General features: G+C 40.2%; 2 protein-coding genes across 5 annotated transcripts; one reads left to right on the forward strand and one right to left on the reverse strand.

Moving 5' to 3' along the window:
- The first annotated feature begins 1,339 nt into the window (after positions 1–1,339).
- LOC146650938 (uncharacterized) lies at positions 1,340–5,585 on the forward strand. Of its 4 annotated transcripts, none has more exons than XM_085384673.1 (5): positions 1,340–1,780; positions 2,433–2,548; positions 2,880–3,794; positions 3,897–3,968; positions 4,907–5,585. In XM_085384673.1, exons 3-4 carry the CDS (start codon positions 2,985–2,987, stop codon positions 3,924–3,926), a joined length of 840 nt encoding a protein of 279 aa, XP_085240799.1. In that variant the 5' UTR covers positions 1,340–1,780; positions 2,433–2,548; positions 2,880–2,984; the 3' UTR covers positions 3,927–3,968; positions 4,907–5,585. The 4 variants fall into 4 exon arrangements, with proteins under 4 accessions (XP_085240799.1, XP_085240801.1, XP_085240798.1 ...); XM_085384675.1 differs by having other exon boundaries at positions 2,433–2,544; XM_085384672.1 differs by having other exon boundaries at positions 2,465–2,548.
- Positions 5,586–12,532: 6,947 nt separating this feature from the next.
- On the reverse strand, positions 12,533–14,318 carry pou3f3a (POU class 3 homeobox 3a). Its single transcript, XM_085384412.1, has one exon. It carries the CDS (start codon positions 13,821–13,823, stop codon positions 12,555–12,557), a length of 1,269 nt encoding a protein of 422 aa, XP_085240538.1. The 5' UTR covers positions 13,824–14,318; the 3' UTR covers positions 12,533–12,554.
- Positions 14,319–14,722: the final 404 nt, after the last annotated feature.

Raw genomic sequence — 14,722 nt, forward strand, 5'->3', positions numbered from 1 at the left:
TTCTACCTGCTGTTTGCAGGGCTGTATTGCGGGCTTTTCATTGTAGCCCACACTGTTAGCCTTTGCAGTAATTTCCATAGCTTAGTACTGCAAAATCAACAGTAAAAAACTCTAAAGGATGTTAGCAGTTTAATATTGTAATTTGCATGTAATTGTGGGAAAATTCCATGAGATTACATTATTTTTACGGTAACTCACCGTACTCATGGAAACAGCTGTAAAATACAGCAAATGTAACAATTGGTGATGTTACTGAGATTATACTATTACACCATCTGGATTTCTGTTGTTTTCTACTGTAGATCTAAGAGTAATTACTTAAATCCTCATTCAGAGTGTATTACTATAAAATGCGATTCACTGTGAAAGTAGCATAACATATAAACTACAATATACAGCATGATTTTTAACTTAAGGAGTAAGTTGCAGCCACACTAAAATTTAATTCCTTGAACTGAATGGAACCTCATATATTAATAAATGTATTTGTTTATTCAAACAATGTGAAACATTATTAATACTGTAAGGTTAGTATTGTGATAGAGTCGAGTATATTTAATTATACTCTTGTAGACATTATGACATTATGCTAGTACATTTATGGTGAACAAAAAGTACATCTAAAAGTTAATTTCAAGAATACTGTTATGTACTAAAACGGGGGCCAATATAATCCCAAGAAGCATTATTAGTATACATACTAGGTAAGGTATACTTGGGAAATATAATTGAAGTATACTTATTTTTTGTATGGCCAGCAACAAAAACTAATGGCTACATTTGGAGTAATGTTTAAAAATGACTTCATTTAGCAGGGTGTTCCTTTTTTCTCTTCTTATTCTTTCTTATACTGGACCTTCATTTGTTTTGTATAAGGTGGTACTTTTTAAGACACCTCTGCCTAACTACAGTGAACTAACCTAATAATATGCTCTGGTCGTCATTTTACTCAAGTTAAGGTGTCACATCCATGAAACTTACACCGCTAACCAGCATCAGTACTACAACTTCACTCTCAAAATTAATAAATTCTGGGACAAGCAGAAACTGTATTTTTAGCGGTGCATTTTGTGGCAGGCCAGACTGCTATTAAATGCACTCTCCTAAAGAAATAATTCCTTTGTAGCACCACTTCGTCTTGGTTCAGAAGAGATGTCCTGGATATACGTGATAATGTAACACGGGTGTTTATGTTTGTTCATGTTTAGCGCGTTGGGTTGTTTTTTTTTAAAGCGATTGTTACGTTTTTAAAGCTTTGTAATGCGACAGGCGCGATAGCCGACACCACACCTTCACCTGACGTACAACGTGACGTATGACGCACACGTCGGGTATTCACTTTCAAAACAACAATGGGGATAGAAAATATTGCTCGAGTGGTTAATGCTCCTTTCGCTGGTTGCCAACCACCATTAAATAACAACAAGAAGAAACTATTGATCTGCTTCTCAAGTTTTGCACGTTTAAGCCGCGATTCAGACTCAAACAAAGCTGCAAAGCAGGAGAACAACATGACCATCAACTATTGATGAATAGACCGTTAACATGTGCAACTTAGAAGTAGTCAGAGGTAACTGGATGTTCAATCGGGTTAAATGCAAGGTTGATTGGATTATATCTGAAGATCGTATGCTATTCGTGATAACTCTGCTAGACTCCAAATTGATCGTCCATGCGGGAGTATCTCAAAATTAAATGAAACCACTTAACACTTTTTCCCTAAAATGGACTGACATGGGACACATTAAAGTTGGATTGACACCAGCTAATCAGTCTGAAGGTAAGTGTTTTTTTTCACTATTCGAGAGAAGTCAGAAATGCGTTCTTAGTACTGTTTGTTTTGACTTTCAAGCTACCAGGATATTTTCATTCAAATGCTAAGACAAAATGTCAATATCTATGAATGTGGAGACTCAAAAGACTAGTTAGGTAATAGTTGCCGATGGATTTATGAGACTTGATAGAAACTTGGTCGTTTGCAACAGGTGAATCGGTGAACTACCGAGGTTGCGCCCAAATGCTTAAAGCTGTTAGCTGGTCAGTGTTTTCAGGTGTGCTTGTACTACCTGTACGGTGCGGAGTGCTGACTAAGTCATGTTAAACCCATTAAAGAGTCGAGCTCAAATATCTTTTCATTTTTGTGCACTGCTCTCTTGTCTCTCATTTTCTGTTTATTGAAGCCTTTTGTGAATGATTTTGATCGTGTAAAAACTGGGAATTGGTCCCTATTGACAATACTCTTACTTTTTGCATTGCATATGTCATTTAGGAAAGATAATTGGTCACTGAACTTTTTGCAACTATGTGTATTTCTAAATTTTGTGGCTTCAGTGCATGCAAATATATATTGTTCAGTTTGCATGTTAAAAGCCACAAACATGTAGCTAACTATTGGCTTTCTTGTGGAACTGAAACTGTCCTGCCACTTTCAGAACATTTTCTGCCTTCATTCACATATGCCTAGGAATCACAGAACAAAAAGGGAGACCACTAAGGAGGAGTTTTATAAGTTCACTGGTGACCTCGGCTGTCAAGTTCCTGGATGTGGGTATGCTGCAAAAAACTTCACAGCTCTTTGTGCCCCTCTCAGATTTCATATCAAAGATGGGGGGAAAGTATTATGTCCATTTGAAGGTTGCTCGAAAGCACAAGTAGACAGTTCAGCAGTCAAGGCAACAAGAAATTGGGGGATTTGCCATAATACAAGGACAGGACACAGTTAATCTATTAGAAGACAGTTGACTTTGTGTCATTTAAAAATGCAGGCTAAAATGCTCTTGCCAACCAGCACTATACAGAGCATCATAGAGGAATTTCAGCATCTTTGCAGCTGTAACAAAAGTAGACACTGAATCTAACACCATCTCTCTCTTTTTTAGATGGCAGACCAATGACACCATTACTCTGGAGCTTGGGAATGATTTCCACTCCAACTGTCGCATGCAATCACAAGAGGAGACAGAGGTCATCCAGAGGACAGAAGTATGGTTAGAATTGTTGTGGAGGCCATGCAAGTTAACTGCAGAAACCCTAAACGTGCATCTTGTGAAGAGGTTGCTAAGATCATTGTAAACAGATACCCTCAAACATTTGCAGATTTTACTGAAAAGGGAGAAAGACTGGGTTGTGGACATTATTCACTACTAAGAAGCATCAAATCTACAGTTGAACATGTTAATCGAGATAATACAACACATAGACTTCGTCAAACAAAGAGAACCAGGAATGAGGAAGACTGCAGTCCCAACAGTAATGCAACCTCACATAAAAAAGTTAGATGCCTTGTGGATAGCTATGGCTGTATAAATTGGCAGCCAGTTGAACTTCCTGAGGGGGAAACGCCAGCTTCTTTAGAGGAAAAGAAACACATCTTGTTAACAATTTTTAATTCAGAAGGACCTGGAGCTGTGGAGAGACTTGATGTGGATGACTTCATGTGCCTCACATATATTTCTCAGCGGCAGCTTATCAACAGTTGTCCCTCACTTTCAGTAGCTGAAATTCAGGAGCAGTGGCCATTCTTGTTTACTCAGAAAGGTCTTTCGAACCACTTTTACAAACTCACAGGCATCGATATCAGTGAGCGCTTAGGTCAGGCCCTCCTAACCAAAGGCAGAAGGATTGTTAACTATTTCTCCACCCAGAAGCTCAAATGGAACCTTGGTATAAGGACACTCATCCAGCAGATAGAAAGTGAGGGAGTTTTGACCAACAACAAGGTTGGCACAGCAGCCATACTTCTCATGATGAAGTATTACAAGGAAGATGAAGACTCCCTCTTTGTCTTAGCAGATGTAAGCTTTTTTCATACAGCTCTATGTTTAATGCTGTTGCTTGCTGTCCTGTTATATTTTTTTTATTTGTTACATAAAATGTCTTGGTCCTTTTTCTGGCAGGAAACATCTACCAGGATGTCCCTGGTATAGCAGAGAGCAACCTGCCCATCACCCCAAGGCTGATTATGCTTGGTAAGAAGTCATTCATGAAATAGAGCTGATTAGACCATATTAAAATTTCTGTTTGGCACAGGAGCTTTTCGTGGACACAGGTATCCAGTCTCTGTATTGTTAGCTCAAATTTCTGTAATTTCCTTTATAAACCAAGGTTGTTGGACATGTGTCTCAGTGAATCCAGCAAAGTAACATTATCAAATTTCACATTACATATTACTGATCAACGTAGTAGTCTAGCTACACCAACAGCAGAAATACTGAAGTCAATACTGTAAAGTTTAACAGCAGCACAAACTATGAACTCCAAAATAACCATACAGTTGATTCATCTCTGGTAATTTAACTGGGCTGACTCTTTGTTAGGTGTGTTTAATGTGCAGAATAATTCCCAATTATGTACAATTATAATATGTTAAAACGGACTTATGTACATAAAGCCATTAATAATTAACAGTACGTAGCTATTTGCTTTATGACTATCTAGACAGTGTGAAGAAGTGAAGTATTGAAATTATTTTATGTTGCATAATGACAATATGTTGCCATACATTTAAGGACAAAGTTCAATGACCGCCACCTGCTGGATGGTGAGTGCAGAGGGGCGTGTAATTGTTGAGCTGGACAAAGAGAACACCTTTGCTGATGCAATGTCAGTCTTCTTTGGTTCATTCTATGTATTGAACCGGGAATACCAGGAGTCAGCGTGTGCAAGGTTTTTTGTAAGGATAAACCCTGAAGAGGGAACAAAATGTACCTCCAAGGTTGGGACAAGCAGAAGGACTGGGACCACTGTGAAGCGAAAGGTTGTTCACATTAACCCTCATGTCACTACTTTCCTCCAATTGCTTACTGAATTTGAGTGGAGAACTTCAAATTAGGTAACTGTTTTTGCCATTTTTAGTGAATTTCTTGTATAATTTAAGTGACCAATGTGTTGTTACCTGTCTCCACAGATGATCCATGGCCCATGCTTTCTGGACATTTACACAAGACGAACAACAATGAAGACAAGCTCTCTTGCCATCTTGCAAGACGCTGTCTCTGTCCAATAGGTTTTTTGAGTGCAATAGTTTTGATTTTTTTTTCCTTCTTTTACCCGTTTGTTAAAAATTATTTCAGCTACTTACACTTTAATTGTCACATGTATTGGCTCACCCTACAAATCAATGAACTCAGTCCACAAAGCAAGATCAGGGTTCAGTGCAGGTCAGTCAAGTTCCTTCACAGCACACACGCTCATCCATGTCCTTGTGGACCTGGCTTTGTGCATTGATTTGGTGGTGTGAGCCAGTATTTTGGACAAAGTGTATATAAAGGCAGAAGTGTGGGGCTTGATATTATATTCATTACAATTCAGTTTATTTGTATGGTGCCAACAAAATGAATGCCACGGCACTTCACACTGTAGGTTTAAGACCCTACAAAATATAACTAAGAAAACCCAACACTTGAGCATATGTTGTCTGCCATGATATGGATATGACATAATATTGTTATTGTTTGTACAACCATCTGAGAAAATAATGGATTATATGGTTTAGTAAAAACAAGTGCTTCCTCAATGAAAATGTTTTCAGTTTTTGATTTTGGAAATGTGTATTTCAGCAGGGAAAAATCAGTGATAATAAATAAAGTGGTGTAAAGCACATGAATTATATTTTGTGTCTATCTATCTATCTATCCAATTTTTTTGGAACCCTCCAGTCTCTTACAGTATGTTACTGTTAACTGAAATTACGGTAAAATTACGACCTGTTAAACAGTAAATGACCGCCTGTTGGGACACGGTATCCTCTAGCAGAGATGAATATTTTTGGTACTGATGATGCGTGATAACGGTAAGTTACTGGTTAATATATTGCAGTTTATTACCTTGCAGCGGGCTTACAGTGACATACCGTGAATAAACGGTAGTATACCAATTTCTTAATCACAGTATGATGTTACTTTGTTGATGTAATTTACGACACAACGGTATCTCACTGGCGTCACTGTCGCCAGTGAGATACCGTAAAAAAAAGGCTACGGTGCGTTACCATAATTTGTCCAAGAGTATTATACCACACCAGCACAAAACGGTATCATCCTGCAGAACAGTAAGCTACAGTAACACGGCGTCACGGTATGACGCTGGCAACAGTGACGCCAGTATGTTACCGTAAAGTGGCGATGAAAAGTCTAACAGTGCAATCAAGTTTAAATTAAGTCATGTTAATGTTAAAAATGTTGGAATCACAACACTTTCCAGTTTTAATCATTTCAGTTTAACATGACATTCTGTATCTTGTCTTCCTGCACTTAAAATGCACTTGAATATATGTAAAGATTGTTTAGGAAAAAAGATCTAGAAGCATTTGAATTGCTCAAAGTGTGCTTCAACAAGTTTTACACAAAGTGTTATTAAAGTTAGGTTAACTGAATAAACTTGTGTTCAATTTTTTTAAATTTCCAAACTTAAATAGAGTAAGTTGCAATTCTGTTAAAGTGATTTAATCCTAAAGTTTCAGTCGAGCGTGTTTTGGGTGAGTATCAGATTTACTTAAAATTTGTTGTTCAAATTAAATGTATCATACATTTTATATTTCACTAACCCAGTTGTGTGGAACCGGTTGACATAACTGGGTGGAGTAAATACAACATGTTATTTCTTAAAGTAAGTAGAGCTTGTTTTGGTTGAGTAGGTTTTATTTAGTCTTCTCAATTTAAATCAAGAAGGTTAGTTAGATCAACATTATGATATTCAGCTAGTACAACATGATTCTTTTGATTTGCATTTAATTATCCAAATGTTATCAGATGCACTTAAAATTTCTTGTTCAAATTAAATGTATCATATCTCCAAAAGTTGATTCTGTTCATCTGGACGTAGCGTTTTGTGGGAGAAATGTTTCGTCACTCATCCAAGTGACTTCTTCAGTCTCAGCTGCCTGCAGGTTTCCCCAATCTTATAAACAGTACATTTGCATAATGACTGAAACCAGCCCACTGAAGGAATAATGTGCTGTGAGGTCAGTTCCTTAATCATAATTATGCAAATTCTCATGACTACTGACCAAAACCCACTGACCAAAACCCACTGACCAAAACCCACTGACCAAAGGCCATGAGTACCATTCACAGAGAGTTGGGGAATGGCTGCAATCACAGCATTGTAAGATGGTGAAAGATGTACCCTTAAGCCCCCTCCTCGATTCAGAGATGGTCTTTCCCTTTTCACGTAAATGGCCTCCTTGACTCCGCGCTCAAACCAGCGTTCCTCCCTGTCAGGATGTGTACATCCTCATTCTTGAAAGAGTGTCCACTGGCCTGTAGGTGTAAATAGACTGCAGAGTCCTGGCCTGACGAGGTAGCTCTTCTGTGTTGTGCCATCCACTTCGCTAGAGGTTGTTTGGTTTCCCCGATGTATAAATCCTGGCAATCCTCCTGGCACTTAACAGCGTACACTATGTTACTCTGTTTGTATCGGGGGACCCGATCCTTGGGGTGGACCAATTTTTGGCGCAGCGTGTTTTGGGGTTTAAAAGCCAAAGACACCCGGTGTTTCGAAAAAATGCGTCTCAACTGTTCCGATACTCCTGACACATACGAGATCACTACAGGTTTTCGCTTGGGCAGCGGTTGTCCTTCTCTCCTGGATCGGCTGGAGCTTTCTTTAGGTGCCTTTCCAGCTTTGACAAAAGTCCAGCTGGGATAACCTCATTTACTCAGGGCCTTTTTGATGTGCTGTTCTTCTGCCTAACCAAACCTACACATACGGATCAGTATCTAAGGTTTGACTCTCATCATCCACTGGAGCACAAACTGGGTGTCATCAGGACGCTACAACACAGAGTGAACACCATCCCCACTGATACAGCGGCCAGGGATGTTCATGATGTTCTTTTGAGATGCCATTTGAATTTTATAGCAGTTGCTTGCCGTGAAGCTGTATCCATAAAATCTCTTGACTTAAGTCAAAATTCTTATCAAATAATCTGTAATGTACATATTAAAATTTATACACGAAAATAAATTAACTGTATTCGGTTGTGTTGTTCAGTTTGACTAGTTTGCATCAGTGTTCAAGTCTGAAAGAAGATCTGAGCATGCATTATTTATTTTGTCCAGCAGATGGCAGCATTGCACTCCGGTGGGCTTTAGTTGATGAAAGAATTTTGTGCTGGATGTGTGGGTATTTATGATTTAGCTTGGGCATTTACTTCACATGTATTTAAGGTTGTACAACAATAGGAACATTAATAACAATGATGTAAGCATGTATGACTTTATGGTAACAGTCTCATATGTTACTTTGATGCAACATCGATGGTGCCCTGACAGAAGTGCAAAATAGCACCCACAGAGCCAATAATTCAAACATTAATCCATGTAAATGTTTGTTTTTTTAAATTATAAACCTGGTAAAATTACATTCACACATACTTACATTCACACACTCAGCATGGAGGTTGATACTCTTTTCCTGGGCATGCTTGTCTAAATTGGCATCATGCCCATGTGTTGAACATGCCCATCAAACAAGTTCCACTCCACCGATCTGGCACATGCATGCTCGTCACGTTCAGTGGCACCCACACAACACAGAGCTCGCTGGTGAGCGAATTCATTTCCCTGTCCGTTATTCCACAGATGTTTGCTTTAATTTCTTCCTGATTGAGAGACTTCGGTACTCCATCAATCACACACAGGCAAAAAAAGAAAAAAAGAAAACACAGGCAAAGTGAAAAATGTCCAAATCTGAATATTCAGTGGGGAGGCAGAGAAACCCACACGAGCAACAATATTGACAGAGCCATGTTGAGCCATTTAGAGGGGAAGCAGCCAGACTTTTAATACACTCTCATGCAAACAAAACACCTAAAATGTGCTTCTTTTATTTTGCCACCTCTCATTCAGGCACGCTGCTGCTCCTGATTCCAGGAAAGTGTTACATGTGTTTCACCAGTTACATGTTAATCAGTGTTAGACTTTAATCAGTAACTGATCGCTGCGTTGTTAAAATAGCTAACACTAAGCACTGGGAGACTGAGAATGTGTAGACCACAGTAAAATGGTTAAAACTTTGTTGGATATGAGCAGGTGTGTGCATTCTGTATGTGACTGTGCCCAAACTGTGAGCCACAAACAACAGCCATTACAGGAGGGGATTATCTCATGGTAATTGCTTCATGTAAAGCACCTCCGACAAGGCTTTAAGAGCAATTATGAGCAATTATATTACTTGTTATTATTGGAGGGAGGTAATAACATCTTTAGCTTGCAACTGCACACAGCCCATGGCTCAGAGATGCAGGAAACAATGCTATAATGATGAATAATGCCCTCACAAATGCAAGTAAATGATGCACTTTTGTGTGAGCTGAGCTGTGGATTCAGGAGTTTGGGGTTCTGTCAGGATACTGTAACATCATCAGCATGTACCTTCAGATCCAAGCATTGATATTCAGTGTAGACACCTAGCACTGTGTGATGACAAACCCTTTAAAGGGCTTTTTATCCCCCAATTCCAGCCTTATCTCCCATCTTTACATCGCTAAGCTTTGAGGGGATCACGCGGCAATCCTGGAAGCTTATATTCTACCTCTATTTTCATCTGAGAGCTTGCAGCTCAGTGGGGATACATCATGTTAAAAACCATACGAAGAGCAAGCAGGGTACCACCTGTCCACCTTTATGTGTGGCTTTTGTGATATTACTGTGGCAACTGAAAGGATAAAAAGCACTTCCTTGGTGTAATTGGTTTTTGTAGCAGAACAGTATGCATATTTTAAACTATTGTATTCTACTGACGTGATGCTGACAAACAGTCCATAGGAAATAATTATAATTTAATGAAACAAATAATGATAGTTCAATATTTTTAAATGGTACAAAAAGCTGTATATACAGTGCAAATACACAAAAATACAGCAGTTGGGGTGATGCATAAAAGTATGTTTTCTGTATTTCTGTAAAAATATCCACTAATATGTTACCTGATGTTTACACAAGACTATCAAGTTATATAAAGGAGACAAATGTAAAAGGGACTTTTTGGAATTGCCCTCTGCCAAATGAAAAAAAAAAAACTACTTTCACCACAAGGGGGCGGCATTTCGCCAGTTGGGGTATTGTTTCCGAAGACACGCTTCCTTTTTTAATATTTCTTTTTCGGCATAATCGCAATTTCATCAACACGCTTTACCTTTTACTGGGTAACTACTGCAAATAAGAGTGTTTTCTTGGATAACCTGCCTGGTTCAATAAATGCCATTTTTATCCATTACACCACCTTCTGATAAGAATAAAGTATTGCATTAAAAGGGAAAATGTTTAGAAATGTTGTTTGAAGGTTTTAGACTTCTTTGAAACGCGAGATTTCAAACATATGAGGCATTAATATGACACTTGCATGGCCCTTGAGTAGAAACTTTGAGATGTTTTAGGTTTTATTTGTGTTGAATTATAGAAAAACTTCACAAGGTTTCACAAACTTTCACACACTGCTGTAAAAACAGAACGGTTCATGTGTGTTCATAAAAACTTTCTCAGGAAGTGGAACAGCCAAAATATCCCATTCATCTCTTATTGTTTTCCTTAAGCTTCTTTGAAGATTGAAAATTAACCTAGTTTGACAATCGCTGTATAGGCGGACCTGGAAAAAGTTATTCAAACCAATCATTTCTAGTTCTTGTTTTTTCAAATAGCAAAGTCAGAGTGTGCCTTAAATCCTGCCAAATATGCAGTGAGGACGCAAAGAGTGACAAAGGTCCCAAAAATGTCTTTGTACATGCTCTCTTAAGACAGGGTGTCCGGTGTGGAGAGGACCAGAGCACACATTCACATTGTAATAAGTGTAACATTCATAGTAATCCGTTAACTCCTAGGTTTGCATTTATTTCTCACAGTTCTGCTTGGTTTATCAACAGCTACTGCAGCAGCTGACCTTTGACCTTCCTCCAAGTTTCACTGCAACTGCACTTCTTGGTCACTTTTTCTAGGAGTACCGATTATCTTTATTACTGATGTAACATCAGCTTGTGTGTGAGTGTCTGTGTGTGTGTGTGTGTGTGTGTGTGTACTGTGTGTCATTCTTATGTGGATCAGAAGCAGACAGAAGAGACACAGATTGCTTTTCACAGCCAGCGTACTGCGCTTCTTGCTGCCTATCTGCCAAACCCATCATCTGTGGCAAAAGATCCACTGCCTTGTGTCACTCCATCTCGCTGTCACCTTGGCAACTGCTGCTGAGGTGAACTGCCAGCTGGGGTAGTCGACCTCCATTGGCTGCGTTCCATCGAGCTGCAGTCCACAGCGCTGCAACAGGATGTTTGTGGCTGGACTGATATGCAGAAAATCACACGTAAATGTTAAAACCAGGCTTATGTGATCGGTTCAGCAGGTATTTGCAGGATCAACATCACTTTAACAAAATGATGTGGTAGATTTTTGGGAGGTTTTATGCTCAATGTAAGAATTAATTAAATAACAACAGAATAATTAAGCTGCTATGGTGCGATGTGTGGTTATTTTTTCACTATTAGTCCATCAGGTAAATAATTTCTTAGTGAACCAATTAAGCCACTTTTCTATAGATTGTCATAAACAGGGAAAAATGGCAGAAGTTTGCACAGATGATTTACCAAACAGACATGAAAACAATGATAACGAGACGCCTGAGCAAAATGGACTGACTATGTAATTTTTTTTTTGCCTTTATGACTTCTTTGTATCTCTTATGGGATATATTGTATATTATATCAAATTCAAATGACTCTGATGAAGAGATTCTGTGTGTTTATATATATATGCATGTCTCTCTTTGTGCGTGTGTGTGTCCACATGGCCCTTAAGAATAACGCTCCGGTATCTAACACAAGGTTTATGTCAAATTTATTAAATAATTGGTCTATTCCATGAAAATAAACACAGTGGCAAAAAATAAATAAATAGTCCATATCACCACAATACACAGCAAACTTGTACATAACCTTAAGAGACCGTTTGCTAAATGGAAAAGGATTAAAGGAAAGTACAAATATTGGAATAACTGTAAATCGCTTGTTGAAACCTTAAACTGTGCCACAAAAAAATAAAAAAAAATGTAAAAAATCCACCGACACACAACACAAAGTGAGAAACAGGTTTGAATGAAGAGAAATTATTGCTCATTAGAAACAACTCAACACTGGATAAAGCGGTGTGTTTGATTAAAAACGTAGGTTATAGTTCAGTCTAGCATGTGGGACATCAGTTTCTGCAGCATCACAAGGGAACTATTATTTTTACAGTACAAAGATATGGAAATAACTTGTTTCTGCTCGAATATTGGTGACCAAACATTTCCTTTAAATAATTTTCAGTTGTTTTTTGTTCAGATTTAATTTAGACCGAAATATAATTTTTTGTCCCAGAGGCTGTTTCAGGGAGCAGAAAAATGCCAAATAACGATGGCTAAAGGGCGGTTGTGATGTGTCCAGTCCTGATATGAACATTGGATAACAATTCTACTTTTTGGATCAATGGTAGCGAATAAAAAGTTAATCAAAGGTTTCATTGAGACCCATGTTTATAAAACAGAGGCTGTTGTTTGTGTTTCATCCCTGTTATTTGGGGGCTCTTTCACGTATCGCTGAACAACCTCTTGCACTCTATGGAGGGAGACGGTGTGTCAGGTCCAATGCTACCCACTTGTGAATATGCGTCCTCTGGAGTGCGCGGAAGTCCCGGCGGCGTCATGCGCTTCTCTTTCTGCCTGCGGTTGCAGAACCAGACCCTGACCACCTCTTTCTCCAGCTGCAGAGTGTCCGCCAAAGAGTTGATCTCCTGTGCGGAAGGTTTGGGACACTTGAGGAAGTGGCTCTCCAGTGCGCCTTTTACGCTCACCTCGATGGAAGTGCGCTTTTTCCTCTTCCTGCCCTGGGTGGCGATCTTATCGATGCTGGTCGAGCTCCCAGTGGTGGAATCAGCCTCTTCCAGCCATTTGTTCAGCAGAGGTTTCAGCTTGCACATGTTCTTAAAGCTCAGCTGAAGCGCCTCAAATCTGCAGATGGTGGTCTGTGAGAACACGTTGCCGTACAGAGTGCCCAGAGCTAAGCCCACGTCTGCCTGGGTGAAACCAAGCTTGATCCGTCGCTGTTTGAACTGTTTGGCGAAATGCTCCAAGTCATCGGACGTAGGGGTGTCCTCGTCTGAATGCGATTCGTGGCCCAGACCGTGTTGCTGGTGATGGTGCGTGTGATGATTATGATGGTGTTGGTGGTGATGGTGGCTGCCGTGGTCCAGCCGAGGTGATTCTCCGCGCACCAGCCCCGAGTGCATGAGGCTTTGCCCGGTGTGTGAGCTCAGCATCCCGTTGACTGTAAATCCTCCTGGCTGGGAGTAAATGAGGGACTGTTGCTGCTGCTGCTCCCCCTCAGTGATGCTGATGTGCGCAGTGGAGGTGCCTCCCCAACTTCCCGTGTGCGCCTGGTGAGGTCCTAGATGCGGAGACCTGTGGTGAAGGGAAGAACCCGAGTGGAGGTCGTCCCTGCCGGCGTTTCTCTTTACATCCTGTGGCTGGGAACTCGGGGGCCACGGAGAGCCGGTCTCCGCTACTGCCGCTGCAGCGGCGGCCGCTGCGGCTGCTGCATGAGGCAACGATGTCACCCACTGGTGGGCATGGCTTAGCATGTGCCCCCCGTTGCTTGCTACCATGGCTCCGTGCATGAAGTCGCTCTGCACCATCTTCACTGAAGGGTCCCCTCTGTATCCACTAGACACTGTGGTCACAGCGGTGCCGCCAGACTGCATACCACCACCCCTCCGGTCAGAGTGAAGGACCGGGCTGGATAAAATCCTGCTGCTGGCTAGGTATGGGCTTGAAGTGGCAGTTGCCATCCCCCAAATCATATATCTTTTATTTCTCTTTTCTTGTGTTTGAGTAAAAAAAAATTAAAATAGTCTTTGCTCTAATCCATAAATAAATTCTGTCTATTTCACTCTAAACGAGTTTTCTTTTCTTTTTCTTTTTTGCCCAATTAGTGGGGGGAAAGTGCCAAATCACTCCATTGAGACGTACATTATATTTTCAGTTAAGCAGCGTGCGCTTGCTGTAACCATTGTGGCAGAACATGCTCTCTTACGTATTCCTGTGCGGCAAAACGATAGTTTCACAACTTTTCTCTGTCCCGGGAGCTCCGGCGTGCGTAATCCACAGACTTAATGGTCGCCTATGAAAAAAACACAGCCTTCTTTGCACCGTGAAAACTGAAGAGTTGATACGCAGTCTGCTTGCCTATTCACATCTCTGATATAAACGCTTCGGGTTAGACTAAATGACTAAAAAAAAAACCTTTAAAGCGTCTGCTGTCCTATCGGTTGTTTAGTTCACTGCATCTGCTCAACCCGGTGCGTCCTCTACAGAGCGAAGGAGACGAGCGTGTGTTTACGTTGTGCCAAGCCTGCGTATTCCTCTCGATTTCCATCCAATTACAACAGAAAGGCTCTCCAGAGCTCCCGCTGATTGGACGCACAGGCAGCGAGGAGTTGGTGTGTCTCACAGTTGAGCCTCGGGTGCACAGAGTTCTTCCTGAGGGAGAAAAAAAGCATCAATTTACTAGAAAATTACAATCAAGCCGAAAAAAAATAGACCAAACATGGTTTGACTGCGCGCTAAAGTATAGCCTGTGAAGCATGTGAAGAAAAACAGGCTGGGAAGTCATCCAACAAAACAAACCTCTTCCTAGAACTAACAAAATAAAAGCGAAAATAATTATGCTTAACGTTATTATTATTATTATTATTATTAT

The sequence above is a fragment of the Rhamphochromis longiceps genome, linkage group LG16 (assembly GCF_057381845.1).
Source record: "Rhamphochromis longiceps isolate RC_006_pf linkage group LG16, R_longiceps_female_GT1.1, whole genome shotgun sequence".
NCBI lineage: Eukaryota > Metazoa > Chordata > Actinopteri > Cichliformes > Cichlidae > Rhamphochromis > Rhamphochromis longiceps.

Bases quoted from the DNA above. Each gene is read 5' to 3' on its own strand.
- LOC146650938 (XM_085384673.1), top strand. From the start codon at position 2,985: ATGGTTAGAATTGTTGTGGAGGCCATGCAAGTTAACTGCAGAAACCCT. The intron at 3,795-3,896 runs GTAAGCTTTTTT...TTTTTCTGGCAG, and splicing joins CCCTCTTTGTCTTAGCAGAT to GAAACATCTACCAGGATGTC.
- pou3f3a (XM_085384412.1), bottom strand. From the start codon at position 13,823: ATGATTTGGGGGATGGCAACTGCCACTTCAAGCCCATACCTAGCCAGC.